This window comes from Schistocerca americana, chromosome 6 (assembly GCF_021461395.2).
Source record: "Schistocerca americana isolate TAMUIC-IGC-003095 chromosome 6, iqSchAmer2.1, whole genome shotgun sequence".
Taxonomy (NCBI): domain Eukaryota; kingdom Metazoa; phylum Arthropoda; class Insecta; order Orthoptera; family Acrididae; genus Schistocerca; species Schistocerca americana.
In genome coordinates this window covers 102,359,966-102,377,950 of record NC_060124.1, presented here as the reverse complement: position 1 = coordinate 102,377,950, position 17,985 = coordinate 102,359,966, and the positions used below count along the sequence as shown (strand labels likewise).

The window sequence follows — 17,985 nt, the reverse complement described above, 5'->3', positions numbered from 1 at the left end:
GTTAGGGGCTGAAGAGTTTCATGGACCACGACCTTACATCCCGGAAGGTTTACCAGAAGATATGTCATCCGGTCGTGAAAGCCTTCATACTATGATTGTAGAGTAGCTTCACACCTTTGTAAAAATAATGTTTTAACAAATGTCAGTTTGGTTTCCAGAAGAGTTTTTCAACGGAAAATGCTATATATACTTTCACTAATGAAATATTAAATGCTCTGAGTAATTGGAAGTCACCCGTTGGGTTTTTTTGTGATCTATCAAAGGCTTTTGATTGTGTAAATCATGGAATCTTCTAGATAAGCTCAAGTACTGTGGTATGAATGGGACAGTGCTCAAATGGTTTAAATCATACCTAACTGGAAGAGTGCAGAAAGTTGAAATAAACATTTCACATAATATGCAAAAAACTGGTGATTTCTCAAACTGGGGAACAATCAAGAATGGAGTGCCGCAAGGTTCGGTCTTGGGTCCTCTGCTGTTCTTAATATATATTAATGACTTGCCATTCTATATTAACGAAGATGCAAAGCTGGTACTTTTGGCCGATGATACAAGTATAGCTATCACACCTGACAGACAAGAATTAACTGGTGAAATTGTAAATGATGTTTTTCAGAAAATCATTAAGCGGTTCTCTGCAAATGGGCTCTCATTAAACTTTGACAAAACACAGTATATACAGTTCCACACAGTAAATGGAATGACCCCATTAATAAATATAGACTTCGGTCAGAAATCGGTAGCTAAGGTAGAATATTCAAAATTTCTAGGTGTATGCATTGATGAGGGGTTGAACTGGAAAAAACACACTGAGGATCTGCTGAAACGTTTGAGTTCAGCTACTTATGCTATTAGGGTCATTGCAAATTTTGGCTATATACATCTGAGTAAATTAGCTTACCATGCCTATTTTCATTCTCTGCTTTCGTATGGCATCATATTCTGGGGTAACTCATCATTGAGTAAAAGAGTGTCCATTGCACAAAAGCGTGTAATCAGAATAATTGCTGGAGCTCATCCAAGATCATCCTGCATACACTTATTTAAAGAGCTAGAAATCTTCACTGTAGACTCACAATATATATATTCACTTATGAAATTTGTTATTAACAATCCGAACGAATTCAAAAGTAATAGCAGTGTACATGGCTACAACACTAGGAGAAAGGACGATCTTCAATACTCAAGGTTAAATCTAACTTTGGCTCAGAAGGGGGTAAATTATGCTGCCACAAAAGTCTTTGGTCACTTACGTAATAGCATCAAAAGTCTGACAGATAGCCATATAGCATTTAAAAGGAAATTAAAAGAATTTCTTAATGGCAATGCCTTCTACTCATTAGATGAATTTTTGGATATAGTAAGTGGGTAATTTCATAATCCCACAAAAAAGAAAAAAAATTAGTGTCGTGTAATATTTTGTCTAATGTAATATCTTGTATGGACACCTTTTATTAACCTAACACGTTCCACATCATTACGAAGTATCATATTCATGATCTATGGAACAAGTACTAATCTAACCTAATCTAACCCATGGATGATGTAGGCCACACAGTTGCGATTTAGTTAGAATAATGTTTGAACAGAAAGGAAACTAATAGCGAAAGTGGTCGTACTCAGAGTTACTGTTACACTCGAGCGCATATCCATTTGACACAGTTCGGTCATTCACAATCGCATCGTGAATTACAAGTTCGATACTCCACCTCGTTAAGTATGCGAAAAGTTAGAGCTCACACCAGGCGCGCGGCTGCTCACCGCTCAGAGACTAAGTCCCGCGATAGCATACAACACGAAATTTTCTAAATCGTTTCACTTCCTAGCTGCCTAAAGATTGACTTTACGCTTTCGCGTCTCAGTCCGAACTGTACCCTTTGGTAACTCCAGCCGAACTGTACTCTTTGGTGTCTAGACCAGAACTGCCCTCTGCCCGTCTTCGACCGCGTTTCCCGAGAGCCGAACATCTTCGTTCAACTGACTAGCGCAGTTCCCTTTCCTGAGCCGTCCATCTGATTGGCTACAGCTTATTCTACATTACTTTACAGTTTAACATATTTAAATAATGAAAGCTTGACCACTTTTGCGTTCTAAATAAAGTAACAATAATATCCAGTGTTAAATTCTTTTACATAAACCCAATACAATTTCCTTCTTAACTTTGAATGTCACGACCAGTAGCTTTGCACGAATGTGCTTTCTGGTAAATTAATAACGAACAAAAGTAACTATTATGCACTAAACTTAACAACAAATATTCTATTACCTAATGAATCAGTAAGGTGTCATGCTGTCATCGTCCAGTGTGTTTTGTGTGGAGAAGATGATGATCTGATGCTTAATTGAAAATACTGTTAATTTAAATTTACTATATCTTTTAAACAAATAAAGTTACAGAGTTGATATTTACGACGTCTGTCATTTTAATGATGCGCTTCTATATGAAATGTCGATCGTTAAGATCGACCAAAGCGTTCAGACTTCTGCATTCAGGTCTTTGTTACAAAACTTGATATTTTCACTTTATTAGTAAATCCTAAACTATTATAGATATGATCAATATTCAAATTTTAATGGGGTCACCATGAACATTTGTGGAGGATGGCAGATTAACATTACTGTGGCTTCATTCCATGCATCACTACAGAATTAAATAGTTTCCATACATGTTTCCCTTTATAGCCGATCTTGGGTCCGCCATATTTAACACTGCTACGTCCCCGCGGCCACAGACGCTTTCTACTGGGTTTCCCTACGACGTAGGTTCTCGTCTGTCTCACTCGCACACTACCGCGCTTATGCGTCAATAGACAATAGACGCCTATGAGTTGCCCCATCCCGTGGTGAATCTGCGCCCTTTGTGGCACATGGTCCTGGACGACAGGGTTCGTTTCACAATTCCTGTAAGCTGAGTCTTTCGGCCATATATTTAAATGAGAGCGCAATGCTCGTTAATCCACAGTATCCTAAGATCCTGAAACAGAAGGTGAGTTGAACAAAAGTTTAAAGGAAAGTGGTAGTAATGAAGCTTTTTCATTCTACTCCATATCTATTCAGTGCGTATACGAGGCGAATTAGAAAAGTAAGGGTAATTCGGCCGGTAAGGAAATTTGTTGAAGGTTTTACTTCCATACCAACCTCCTCTACGCAGTCGTCGTTTCGCACTTTTCGTCACGTTGCATTAACTTCTTTAAACCCTCTTTATATAAGTTCTCCACGTAGGAACTGAACCAGATGGCTACTGCTGTCTAGAGATCCTCGTTATGTTCAAACTCTTGTCCACGATGTCATTGTTTCAGGTCGTTGGGTGTTAGGTCAATCATCATCTCCGTCTTGTCGATAGCGGTACAAAAAGACTCGTCTGCTTGACATTCTTCGCTTTTTGTGTTGGTCAATAAGCATTTTGAGTGCCCATCTTGCACATGGTTTGCAGTATTCGAGCTTTTACGTGACAATCGTGTAAAGAGTGGTGCGTCCAGCATAAGGAACTCCATCATAGAGAGCACCAATCGTCAAACGTCTATCAGATTGCAGGTTCTGGTCTCCTTGCTGCATGATTTCATCTATCTCAATAGTGGACTGTCACTCCATTCTCATCACACATATCTGAAAGGCACTTTTAAACTCTCAACATCATTGGCTATCATTACTGTAAACCGATAAACTGGGCCCATCTCCTTTTGAATCTGAACGGCTGTAGATCCTTTTCCACACAAAAATCTAATTACTGCTCACACTTCAAGCAATAGTGTTTAAAGATATTTTATTCGGTAAAACGGCAACTTATAGCATTTATGTTATGTAACAGGTACCTAAGATTACGTAAGATTGTGCAATAATGCAAAAAGCCAGAATGTTGTGGAAACTACAGCGCGGCACCTTGCTGACGTGACCTGGCGTCACAATGTCACTCACATCAGAAGTTTTTGTTGGCTGATCAAGGCTCCAGTATATACAGAAACACACAATTTCGCTGGCTGCGATTGGCTGAAAAGAGAGATGCGGAAGTTCTCTTGTTTCGACAGGCGCGAAGATCGAGAAGAGAACGGGGAATTTGGTAGCGGAGGCACTGGTGGATGGTCGTATACCTTGTGGCTCTCATCAATAGTTGAGAATTAGCAAGTAAAATTTTTTCTATGACTACATAGTCAGAGGACGTTCTATACAGCGGTCGCTTATTTGTGATGGGAGTTGTTAAAGTGTGCTCACCCACAATTGCCGATCTGTATGGATAACAAATATCTTATGCAATGTATTAAGTGTAGATTGAACTTGCGGTGGCCCGGTGTAATGTTAAGCGTTTTCGTGGACTTACTTGTTGAAGAATGTTGGTTCTGCTTTCTTGCAGAATTTTTGAACTAACCCTTTTAGTTTAGCTTAATTTCTCTGTTCTAAATCCTTAAAAAAATATTTGTCTGTTCACTTAGGGAATCGGACAATTCTTTTTTTCAATTCTTTTTTCCACTCTTACATCTGATTACTTAGGATATTAACTTGAGCCTCTAGTTTTGTGTTTTGCAAATCTAACTTAAGAGTTTAATTCTGTCTTCAGTTCGTCCTGTTTTGTGTTCTGTGATTCAAACTGCGCTTTGACAAACCTCATTAATTCGTCTAAATCTGGCCCCTGTTTTTCAATTCGCATAGCCCCAACAGACTTGATGTTCTTTTTCCATTGTGTTTTGTTTTGCTTTTAATCTAGTTATCATTAAAAGTACACTCGCTTATTTCCACAACCCACCACACTTCACAAACAATCAAAGATCAGCAGTAGCTCACCCGGCGTCGGTGGAAGGCGGCGTCAGCACCGGTGTACGGCGGCGTCAACGTCGATGGACGGCGGCGTCGGCGTAGGTGGACGACGGCGTCGGCTTTTGTGGACGGCTGCGTCGGCGTTGGTGTGATGCGACGTCGGCGTTGGTGTACATTACTCTTTGCAGCCGGCCACGGAGCTTCCGGGCCGTATTTAATTATCCTTGGCAGGTCGCGCTGAACACTTGTCAGCGCCGACGAATCATCTCCCTTCCAGTTTCGCCTGCACAAACAATAAATGGGTGCAGTATCCCATGCTCATCCTTACGCCCTGCTTTAAAATAACGCGCATTCGAAACGGCTGGAACACAAGTGTCTCCAGACTTTCGTTAAATTCTGGGGGCACTACATATCCCTCCCCTTACCTCGAACACTCGTTATCTTGCACACAACGCATATTTTAATAATTTTTTTCTTAACATTTATCTTGTTACTTTGTACTACATAAAAACATTAGGTACAAAAACTCTCTTCCATCTCCTGTATTTCATTAAGCTGTTGGTAATATCTTTCATAGACATAGTAGTATGATAAACTAATAGTACAGCATGTATTAGTTACTTCCAATAGATTTATCTACTACTCTTGCTTCCAGGATTGGATCAAAATAAATCCCTCCCCTTAGCCAGTTTCAAAGTTCTGGCGTTATTTTTTTTTTTTTTTTTTTTTAAGAAGCTGTTGCAGTGATAACCACCGGTTTTCCGGGTCTGAAAAAAATTAGTTGTACTGGGGCTTTTCTCTTTTTTCTATCTCCTCGCGCAGGACTCGTCTTTTCTATTTAAAAAATTTTAGAATTCAAATTTACCAGGAGAAACTTTCCACTACAATCTCAGGTCACTACACCACCCTTTCCCTTAGGGTTCCAATCTACGTAAGGGTTGATACTATGAAAACATCTTCTTCCTCATCCTTGGGTAGGTACGCCCCTTCCATTTATACTAAATTGTGGTACAGGTAAATCCCCTTTTTGGTGCCCCTGCCCGCACAGTATAGGTCAGCCTCCTCTGGGTCTGCCTACCTGCCTCTCTTTCTATCATTTCATCTATATCGGATGCGCCCTCCCTATCTTCTCTAACAATGAGTCATAGTCTTGCCTCTTCCGTACTCCTCTGCACACTGTTTTATTTAAAATTTCCTGGTAAAATTTCTATCTACCTCTCCTTTCCTCCTCCTGAGTCATTCAGCCTACCTGCTTAAATTCTTCGCTTGTTCATTGCTTACAGTTCAACGTCCATGATTGTAACTTTACTTCTTTTCTTCGGGCTATTCGGTCTGCACAATCCTATTATTCATCAGAAACTTATTTGACTCGATACCTCCGGCTTAATATCTGTACTACTATAGCTATGAACACAGATGGATATACACTTCGCCCCCCATTGTTCCTTTAGCTTAAGCTTACTATACCATTTCACCTGAGATGTGCAACCGTCATTACTTAGCACCTGTGCTCGAGCCCTTCCTGACCACTACCTCCCCCCCTTATCTGTGACGGTTGTTACATCTCCCTGTGTATTACTTGTCTGCGTCTTTGTATTTAATTGTTTGAGTGTGGAAGTGTCATCGTGCATCCTGATTCTTCGGCTCACTAAGGTTGTTAGTTGAATATTTTTAGAAATCATGGAAAAGAGAAGGACTTCAGTGATAGAAGTATATGAATGTGGACAGAGGGAGAGATAGATTGGTACTCTTAAGAGAAGTAAGAAAGGAAATAAAAGAATTGATCGCTAAAATCGAAGAAAGAAAGAAGACAGCCCCAAAGACAGGAAACCCTTCCCACCCCCCTTCCCCAGGATCACCACTTCGCCGGCACTTAAGTGAGAAGCCAGAGGAGGTATGATGTTCGGCGTCTCCTGCAGAACGGACACTCTCGCCGTCACCTTTGACGTCCCCAAAGAAAAGATCTTAGCAACTCCTGTGGAACGGCAAATGATGAAGAACCAGTCAAACTTGTTTGTGAGGGTTGTATGAAGGGCGTTGTGTGTAGGTCGTGTCTGTGGCTATGCTACCTATGCTATCCACCCCTTTCAAAATTAGATATAAACCGTCCCCAATCACACTTTACAAAAAATATAAAACACTGTATAAAAATAGAAATTATATACACTATAATCAAATAGTTATTCAGTTAGTCACTTCACTCTGTATTTCATACACATGTTCAGTTTATGTCATCTAGCTATCATTCTTCCTAAACAGTACCATCATATTACATCTCCTTTTAGAATGTTAACCTGTTAGTTTGATCTCATGCTTAGAGATTACTGTTTATTGTGACTCCTTAAATTAGTCATAATCGTGTAGTCATAATTGGTCTCTTTTAATACTAATATGATAGGATAGCTTAAGGGCTATAAATAGATTTCAGGGTAGTCGAAGATTTGAAGGGAGTTCGGTGCAGGAAAACTAATGTGGAAGTAACACCGAACCCAACTCGGGAACCAGCGGACGTCACTCCGCCCGTTGACACAGAATGTCAACGTCCCTGGGGGTTTTGTACATATCGTTTTATATCCTTAACATTATTGGCTTGGTTAAACCGTTTTGAGAAATGGGTGGGGTGTACCTCCCCGTCTGGTTTGAATTTAGGAAACTGTCTCGACACGCCTGAATTTGATCCCCATTGCAAATCAGTTATCATGTCCTTATTTAATATAATATTTTGGGAAACCGTGCCTTTCTCTAGTTTCTCCTGCATAAGCTTGAATTCTTTCCTCAACATTTCTGTCTTTCTTGGAGTTAACTAAATCAGAAGTTACTATAGTCGAAGAGATATCAACACTTAGTTTCTCTTCAGCCTTTCGTCCTATTAATTCTTCTACTTGTTCTTCTAAGCCATTCAAATTTATAAGCTCTGCAGTCATTAACTTTTCTTTGAAGTTCTGTTCTACGGTTTTCACCCGTGGTTTGACCCCTGAAATTTGCGCCTGTACTAGGGGGAGCAACGTATCTTGTTTCTGGACATTGGTTTTAGCGTAGTTAATTCTCGTTTGATCACATCAAATGTAACATTAAATCCATTTTTCAGAGAGTCGTATTTTTCGTTAAATTGTGTTTCCAAATTACTACACTCCTGGAAATGGAAAAAAGAACACATTGACACCGGTGTGTCAGACCCACCATACTTGCTCCGGACACTGCGAGAGGGCTGTACAAGCAATGATCACACGCACGGCACAGCGGACACACCAGGAACCGCGGTGTTGGCCGTCGAATGGCGCTAGCTGCGCAGCATTTGTGTACCGCCGCCGTCAGTGTCAGCCAGTTTGCCGTGGCATACGGAGCGCCATCGCAGTCTTTAACACTGGTAGCATGCCGCGACAGCGTGGACGTGAACCGTATGTGCAGTTGACGGACTTTGAGCGAGGGCGTATAGTGGGCATGCGGGAGGCCGGGTGGACGTACCGCCGAATTGCTCAACACGTGGGGCATGAGGTCTCCACAGTACATCGATGTAGTCGCCAGTGGTCGGCGGAAGGTGCACGTGCCCGTCGACCTGGGACCGGACCGCAGCGACGCACGGATGCACGCCAAGACCGTAGGATCCTACGCAGTGCCGTAGGGGACCGCACCGCCACTTCCCAGCAAATTAGGGACACTGTTGCTCCTGGGGTATCGGCGAGGACCATTCGCAACCGTCTCCATGAAGCTGGGCTACGGTCCCGCACACCGTTAGGCCGTCTTCCGCTCACGCCCCAACATCGTGCAGCCGGCCTCCAGTGGTGTCGCGACAGGCGTGAATGGAGGGACGAATGGAGACGTGTCGTCTTCAGCGATGAGAGTCGCTTCTGCCTTGGTGCCAATATTGGTCGTATGCGTGTTTGGCGCCGTGCAGGTGAGCGCCACAATCAGGACTGCATACGACCGAGGCACACAGGGCCAACGCCCCGCATCATGGTGTGGGGAGTGATCTCCTACACTGGCCATACACCACTGGTGATCGTCGAGGGGACACTGAATAGTGCACGGTACATCCAAACCGTCATCGAACCCATCGTTCTACCATTCCTAGACCGGCAAGGGAACTTGCTGTTCCCACAGGACAATGCACGTCCGCATGTATCCCGTGCCACCCAACGTGCTCTAGAAGGTGTAAGTCAACTACCCTGGCCAGCAAGATCTCCGGATCTGTCCCCCATTGAGCATGTTTGGGACTGGATGAAGCGTCGTCTCACGCGGTCTGCACGTCCAGCACGAACGCTGGTCCAACTGAGGCGCCAGGTGGAAATGGCATGGCAAGCCGTTCCACAGGACTACATCCAGCATCTCTACGATCGTCTCCATGGGAGAATAGCAGCCTGCATTGCTGCGAAAGGTGGATATACACTGTACTAGTGCCGACATTGTGCATGCTCTGTTGCCTGTGTCTATGTGCCTGTGGTTCTGTCAGTGTGATCATGTGATGTATCTGACCCCAGGAATGTGTCAATAAAGTTTCCCCTTCCTGGGACAATGAATTCACGGTGTTCTTATTTCAATTTCCAGGAGTGTACATTTACAGTCTACATCATATTCTAATTTTGAACTAACCCTTTTAGTTTAGCTTCATTTCTTTGTTCTAAATCCTTAAATAAAATATTTGTCTGTTCACTTAGGGAATCGGACAATTCTTTTTTTCAATTCTTTTTTCCACTCTTGCATCTGATACTTAGGATATTAACTTGAGCCTCTAGTTTTGTGTTTTGCAAATCTAACTTAAGAGTTTAATTCTGCCTTCAGTTCGTCCTGTTTTGTGTTCTGTGATTCAACTTCGCGCTTTGATAAACCTCATTAATTCGTCTAAATCTGGCCCCTGTTTTTCAATTCGCATAGCCCCAACAGACTCTACGGTTTGATGTTCTTTTTCCATTGTGTTTTGTTTTGCCTTTATCTAGTTATCATTAAAAGTACACTCGCTTATTTCCACAACCCACCACACTTCACAGACAATCAAAGGTCAGTAGTAGCTCACCCGGCGTCGGTGGAAGGCGGCGTCAGCACCGGTGTACGGCGGCGTCAGCGTCGATGGACGGCGGCGTCGGCGTAGGTGGACGACGGCGTCGGCTTTTGTGGACGGCTGCGTCGGCGTTGGTGTGATGCGACGTCGGCGTTGGTGTACGGCGGTGTCGGTGTTGGTGCACTGTGGCGTCGGCGTTGGTGATCGGCGCCGTCAGCGTTTGTAGACGGCGGCGTCGGCTTTGGTGTACGGTGGCGACGCCGTTGGTGTGCGGCGGCGTCAGCGTTTGTAGACGGCGGCGTCGGCGTTGGTGTACTGTGGCGTCACCGTTGGTGAGCGGCGGCGTCAGCGTTTGTAGACGTCGGCGTTGGTGTACTGTGGCGTCACCGTTGGTGAGCGGCGGCGTCAGCGTTTGTAGACGGCGGCATCGGCGTTGGTGTACTGTGGCGTCACCGTTGGTGAGCGGCGGCGTCAGCGTTTGCAGACGGCGGCGTCGGCGTTGGTGTACTGTGGCGTCACCGTTGGTGAGCGGCGGCGTCAGCGTTTGTAGACGGCGGCGTCGACGTTGGTGTACGGTGGCGTCGCCGTTGGTATGCGGCGGCGTCAGCGTTTGTAGACGGCGGCGTCGGCGTTGGTGTACGGTGGCGTTGTGCGATTTTCTTGATTCCCTTAATCATTTCACCATTTATCAACACGATATTTCTGGATAAGTATCGTGGAATCGCTCTTCAGCCTCGCTGTTATAGGTTGCTGTGGCAACTCCCAACTCTTTTTTTTTTTTTTTTTTTTTTTTTTTTTTTTTTTTTTTTTTTTTTTTTTTTTTTTTTTTTTTTTTATAACTTCTTGAATATTTCCCATTCTTTCTCAGGTCCTTTGCGGTTGCCACGTTCTTGCGGTGGCCCGGTGTAATGTAAAGCGTTTTCGTGGACTTACTTGTTGAAGAATGCTGGTTCTGCTTTCTTGCAGCGCCGATGTCTTCTGCTAGCATCGGACGCTTCTCCGAAGAGTTCACTGCTAGGATGGGGAAATTTTCGCTCTCTCGCTCTCTCTCTTCTTATTTAAAAAATACGCTACTCTTGGAATATCATTCAATGCACCAGAACATATTTATTTCCACTTTGTACAGAAAAACAACTAAACTTTACGACGTAAGCCCACACATTACCGGGCAACGAGAATCAGTTAATTACACATTTTTGCACACAATTAATACATAAGCTTTTATCGTGGCTGACTATCCACGTCCAGTCCACGTACTCTCAACAGCAGTTCAACGTCTAATAAACAGTCACTATCTCGAGTCACTCCATTTGTTTTCCGACAATACAAAGCTACATTACTCTTTGCAGCCGGCCACGGAGCTTCCGGGCCGTATTTAATTATCCTTGGCAGGTCGCGCTGAACACTTGTCAGCGCCGACGAATCATCTCTCTGCCAGTTTCGCCTGCACAGACAATAAATGGGTGCAGTATCCCATGCTCATCCTTACGCCCTGCTTTAAAATAACGCGTGTTCGAAACGGCTGGAACACAAGTGTCTCCAGACTTTCGTAAAATTCTGGGGGCCCTACAAACTGTGCTGTGATTAAAACCACAAGAATGAAAAACTGACATACCTTGAAAACGTTAACCACAAGCCAAGTAGTTAAGGATTTCTTGAATTACAACATCACATGTGTCCCATATGTATGAGCCCACAACCTAGTAGATCCACTACAGCGAAAGTGACATAACTGAAGACGCAAGGTTAATGGCTTTCAGAAAAACCACGAGGTGTGACAGCTTTTCACATCTCAAGACATCTTGTGTTTTACAAGAGGAGGCTAGAGCACATCCTGAGAACGCAATGAGAGTGTTGTGCATAGCATGCAATGTGGGGACGAACATGGATGGATTTAGGCTGTAACAGTGAATAATTGAACTGAGCAGTCAATATACATCAGCAGCAATACATAGAACAGAGTCAAGGATCAGATGTGCAGTGACTATTTGTACTAGCTGTAAAGAGCACTGTGTGGGATAGATAACAGTTATTTATTTAATTGTATGGTGATTTTATGCAATATACAGTTGATATAAGACAAGTGATTTTATTCAATATGCATATGATATAAGACAAGATGAAACCTTAAAGTCCGTGTTTTTCAACCAATTAATTAAGCTGGTTGTGAGAGTGAACAAGTCGTCGAGAATTCCAGGGTATGAATCAAGTGGACAACTAGGTGTTCAATTGTCTGCTTTTCTTGATTACATTCACACATTGGTGAACTGATCCAACCCCATTTGTACCTGAAGTTGTTACAACATGTCCAGTCCTTAACCTATTGAGGCGGCACCAGAGGTCCCTCGGTAGGTCAGAACCTTTTGGCTTCTTCGTGGGATCAAGGTGATGGGCTTTTGTTTCCAATGTTTTTGTTGACCATTCATGCTTCCATTTACATCAAAACTATCCGCGATGAGTTGTCCTGCAGTAACACTTTCTGGTCTCCTTGAGCGCAATCGTTGCTGTGGCAGATGACAGAATTCCTGGTGCAGTGGTAGAGAGGGTGATGCAGATATTTTCTTGGCCTCCCTCAGTAGAGCTTGTGGAGGGCTGTGACTCAATACAGGTAATCAGTGGCATGGGGTTGATTTGATGGAACCGGTAATGCAGGGCATTGTGTCATTCAGTTTTGTGTCTACTTTCTTCACATGTACACTTTACAACCAGACAGGTGCACAGTACTCGGCAGCAGAGTACACAAGACTGATGCCAGTCAAATGCAGACAGTCAGCAGTGGTTCCCCAGATGGTACCACTGAACTTATGTAGTATGTTTTTCCCTGCAGCGACTTTATGAGAAAGCTTGGTGATGTGCTCTCTGTAGCTCAGGGTTCCATCTAGAGTGATTCCGAGTTTTTTTGGGAAAGGATTGTACCTCAATGTTTGTCCATTGAGCAGAACTCTTGGTTTGTAGTTCAAAGCACGATTCGCTGGATGGAAACAAGAGACTTCAGTTTTTGATGTGCCTGGGATCAATCTCCAGGTCTTAAAGAAAGTTGACATCATCTCCAGATCCTCCGTAAGAATTCGTTCACCTTCTTCGAAATTACTGCTCTATGCTACCAGTGCGATGTCATCAGCATAGATTAATTTAGTTGATGTTGTGGCTGGAAATCATTAATGTATAAATGGGATAGTGATGGGACTAAAACAGATTCCTGTGGTAGTCCATTACTTAGTTTCCGTTTGTGGCTTTTGGAGCTGTCTAGAAATACTTCAGATTGCCTTTCACTAAGCATGCTGGCTATTAGATCCACAATTTCTCGACTTGGTACAACATGCAGTAACTTGTAGATCAGTCCCTGTCGCCAGACAGTCATACGCGGTTTCAGGTCGATGAAGACAGCTGTTGATTTCAGATGGCCTTGAAAACCTGCTTCAATATGGGTAGTTAGGGCAAGAACTTGATCGGTGAAGCTGCTTCCTTGTCCGAGGTCAGCTTGTTCAGGAGGGGTAGCAGCCTCGACGAACGGTGCTATTCTGGTTAGGAGGACTCGTTCCAAAAGTTTGAATGTATAACTGAGCAGTGCTATAGGGCTGGTAGCTTTCAAGACTGTCTTCAGGCTTGCCAGGTTTGAGAGTGGCTGTAATTTGTTAGTTCTCTTTGAGTATGTAAGTGAAGAGCGACGTGAGCCAGCGTATGCAGTGTGGGCCCGTCTTCTTAATAAATTCATTATAGATTTTGTCGGGGCCAGCAGCCTTACCGACTTTCAGTTGCTTGAAAGCACTTTCTACTTCCGCTATGGAAAAGGGCCTGGAAAGCGGCTCGTTTCTTGGGGCACCGCGCTTGAGGATAGAGAGGTTACATTTTACTGCTCTGGTATGATTCTTATCTCTCTTTGCCCTTGTGAGGTCTGTGATCCGCGATGAGGTCGGGACTCAGTTTAGGATACGGCTTTTTGAGGTGTTGCTTGCCAATTAGCCCATTCAAGACTCTCCATGCTTTCTTACATGACTTGCTAAAGTTCATTTCTTTGAGTGTTGCTTCCCATTTCTCTCGTCTGTTCTTGTTTAAAGAGTGGAGTAGCTGTGAGCCCACTGTTTGATTTCTAGAACTTCTTGATATAAAGCCTCACTTTCTTGGTTCCAGCTAGGCACATATTCCTTTCTGTAATCCCTAGGAAGATTTGACTTAGCAGCTTTGATAACTAATCTATGGAATTCATCGCAGTTTTTTGTTGTTGTCTGCAAGTTCTTCGCAGCTATGTTGGAGTCAAGGTCTTTTGAGAAACCGTCCCAGTTAGCTCGTTGAAAATTCCATCTGGGTAGGGGCATTGAGTTTACAAGGGGAATTTTTAAACTAATTTCTGTCGTAACAGGACGGTGTTGGCAGTTTGGGAAGTTAGACAGAACAGTACGAGTGGCGTTAAGTGGTTGATCTAGCTGATCTTTAGACACAAATACCAAGTCTGGGTTGTAATACTTATTCCAGCGTGCAGAGTGGAATGTTCCCTTGTCTTTCACATCAAAGACCAAGTGCATGCTGGTAGTTTCTGCCCATTGAGCTAGTGACTCTCCATTGATATCCACGGTGCCGTACAGCCAGTCCGTGTGATGGCTGTTAAAGTCTCCAGTGTATATACAAGGGTGATCGAAAGCCGGCAGAACTGTGGAGGCTTGTACAGGTTGAAAATTTTTAAGTCGTTTATCTGGATTACTGTTGTGCAGATGTGGTTAACTTCCATAGAATCAATTACATGCACTCCGTTTAGGCTTGACTTCACATAAGTGGCTATTCCATATTGTGTATGGTGGATAGCTTCGACCAGTGTATGTCCTCTACGCTGAAGATCATTCTCATCTTTGGTATGTGTTTCTTGAATGTTGACAACATTAATGTTAAGTTCATGCAGTTGTTTCTGTAGACGCATTTGGCAGAGCTTATGCCTTCAATATTAAGCCGCATAATACTAACTAGACGGTCGGAGTGGCCGAGCGGTTCTAGGCGCTACAGTCTGGAACCACGCGACCGCTACGGTCGCAGGTTTGAATCCTACTTCGGGCATTGATGTGTGTGATGTCCTTAGGTTAGTTAGGTTTAAGTAGCTGTAAGTTCTAGGGGACTGATGACCTCCGAAGTTAAGTCCCATAGTGCTCAGTGCCATTTGAACCATTTGTTGAAATACTAACTAGTTGTTTTTCGTCTCTAGTTGGATGATCCTGAAAAGGATGGTTATTGGTTATGTTTCCGGACATATTGTATATCATATATGACACTGTTGCTCGTTTAGCACCACCCAGGGGTCACGTGTAGGTGTAGATAACAGTGAACTGCAGAAAAAAAGTGTGGTAGTAACTGCTGCTAAAATTTACACATTTCGTGACAATGAGTGGCAGTTTATGTTGTCGTAATGGCTGGCAAGTATGTGTAATGCAAAGGACAGTGAAATGGGATAGGTAAGAGTCTGACATAAAGAGCGGAAGTCTACAAGACGTCGCTGACCGTCGTGGTTAAGGCCGATGCGGTTGGTGGCAAGAGCAGTACGTGGCCATCGCGGCTGCTTGTGCGGGCGACAACAATGTAGTGCACTCAGCGCCCATTCAGACGGCAGGTGGCCAGCAGCGGAGGACATCTACCTCATCAGCCGCACACGCAGTCCTCAGGCAGAGCAGAATGCACTGCAACTTTACTGTAGATAAGTGCATACAGCAAGTAGTAATTAGCTTTATTTTACATTTTAGCTATAAGAAATTAGTAATATCTTAAACGTGTGTGACAAAAAAATTTACTATCTAATATTTTCACAGACGGAGTGTGTAAGAGTAGAGAGCAGATTCAAGATGGCCACCGAGTGAGATCACAGGTATTCACTTCGTCCGCTAAAAGAACTTATTTTTGAGGAAATAGTGCCAATTTAAATTTTCTTGGTTTCGTATACTTGCTGTAGTGTACGGTCTTGTCACACAACAGAATATTACCGTTCCAGCAGAGCTTGTTCTTGAAAAAACTTCGTGTCACCTGGAGTCCCGATAATCGCGACATAACCCGAAATTTTGCGTGACATAAACATAAAAAATTCTATTCAGGTTTTCTTGATAGTGCAAAATTCGTTAAAAAAGGCAGCTACTAGTTTCATCAGTGTCTATTGTTGCAATAAAAATGCAATTAAACGTTTCTAAATCGTATTTAACTAACACATTTCGTATTGTTTACTAGTTAGATAGACGCTCTCTAGGCCTAAATTTTCCGAGTTATAAACGTTTAAACACCTGACAAAACACGGTTGATAACGTAAATTCTCTAAAAGCAAAGTAATTACTAGTTCATTATTCTGTCATTGTATCTCTAAATCAGTACAAAAACAACAACAACCGCACATAAGACCTTTGTGTCGTTTTTTGTTTACATACAGGCAATCTCGAGTCCTTGACATTCTTTAAACTTAATTAGTCTTTCGAAACTGACAATGAGTGAGAAATGCTAGAGCTGGTAGGGTAGTGAGTAGAGCGATTTGTTGCCAATCTTGTAGGAAATATTTTCATTGGGGGGGGGGGGGGGGATGCAGGTGTGAGAATGTTGGGAGAACAGAAGAGGCCCTCGCCTGGAACTGCAGAGTATGCAGTAGGAACATTTTGATCGGGAAACAGGAAAGTAAAATCAGTGCCCTTCACGCACAGTTGGAGGAAGTAAGGAAGGAACTGACAAGGATGAAGGGAGATATGTGCGAGGAGTGTGGTTCTGAACTGGCAGCTGGTACGAGGGTAGGAAGAAAGAGAGCGCGATCTGAAAATTTTATGATCAACACCAAAAACAGGTATCTACCACTGCTGAAGTGGAGAAGAGCTTCAGGTAGAACGAGGAGCAGGAAATGTGCAGCACACTTCAACCGAGGCCAAGAGGCCTAGGAATGTACAAAGTGTTAGGAAAAAGAAAATGCTGCTTCTGGGTAGTAGCCATGGGCGAGGTGAAGGCCCTCAGTTACAGGAAAGATTAGGGACAGCGTACCAGGCCACCAGTATCTTCAAGCCAAATGCAGGGCTAAGTCATATGCCAGAGGACTTAGGGTCTTTATGTGAGGACTTTACAAAAGAGCACCATGTAGAGATAGTGGGTGGGTGGGAAACAGTTTGGAGAGGGATGGGAATATGACATAGGTGATGACCTGGACAAGATAGCTTCACTGACTCATGGCACCAATGTACACTTTGTTGAGCAGTTTCGGCGTCGTGATCGACCACACCTTGATGGAGCTGTGAGGCGAATCAATATCAGGTTGCTCATGTTTCTCTTTTGCCCGTCGGGACTATCAACAGATGGGGTTTCACTAGGCATGGCCCGCACCTAAACAGGACTGGGAAGGGAAGATTGGTACAGCTGATTCATGAAAATATAGGGGGTGGTTCTTGGGCTACACATAGTCAGATACCTGTTGTCATGGGTGGGAAAAATAAGTCTGTTTTAGAATAAATCCAGACAACAGGTTCCCCTGTCTAAAGAGTATCTCCAACAGTTTAAAAAGTATTGAAACAATCACATTACAGATTTTAACACTCCAAATATCACATATAACAGATGTCACAAAGGAAAAGAAACCATTGGACATGTAGTGTTATCATTATATGAAAGGGCAAACGCTTACCGCAGAACTGCTTCAAGGGGTGGAGGATCATGCACTTATATCAGAAAAGGATCACAGTTCAAATCAGGATATGACCTCAGTATAGTAAGTATAGATCTCCCAGTGGTAGTGTGGACACTTTTTTCAATAAATAAACAGAAGTTCTAGATAAAGTTTCAAGTACAAAGGTCAACATATTCTGTGTGGGGACATTAACATAATATCATAAATGAATCCAGCTGCATCCTCATAAATATCCTTCAAAGTTTTGGCATGTCCCTATTGGTCAATAGTGCAAAAAGCAAAGTAGTCTGGGATGTTATAAAAAAGGAAACGGGGGGATGCAAACAAATGCAGAATAACATACTGCTAAGGGAGTGGGATAGTGTAATAAATGATCCACAACACATGGCAAACTATGGAAACGAGCATTTTTCAAGTATTGCATGGAAGTTACAGAAAAAATTCCCTCCCAAAAATATAACACCTGTAAATAATGTTGCACTAAATACAATGATGTTATTTCCAACCACAGAGAATGAACTCAATAAAACTGTTCAAAAACTAAAAACACTGAGAAAACAAGAGAACTCCTTGCAGAGAAGGCAAGTGAAACTCTCAGGGAAGTTTACGATTGGTC

At 43.1% G+C, this 17,985-nt stretch overlaps 1 protein-coding gene across 1 annotated transcript; it reads right to left on the bottom strand.

Annotated features, from left to right (window-relative positions):
• Positions 1-9,782: 9,782 nt before the first annotated feature.
• Positions 9,783-15,279, bottom strand: LOC124619990 (serine/arginine repetitive matrix protein 2-like). The gene is made up of 2 exons (XM_047146654.1): positions 15,272-15,279; positions 9,783-10,413 (listed from the first exon to the last, which is right to left on the bottom strand). Exons 1-2 carry the CDS (start codon positions 15,277-15,279, stop codon positions 9,783-9,785), a joined length of 639 nt encoding a protein of 212 aa, XP_047002610.1.
• Between the last annotated feature and the right edge of the window lie 2,706 nt (positions 15,280-17,985).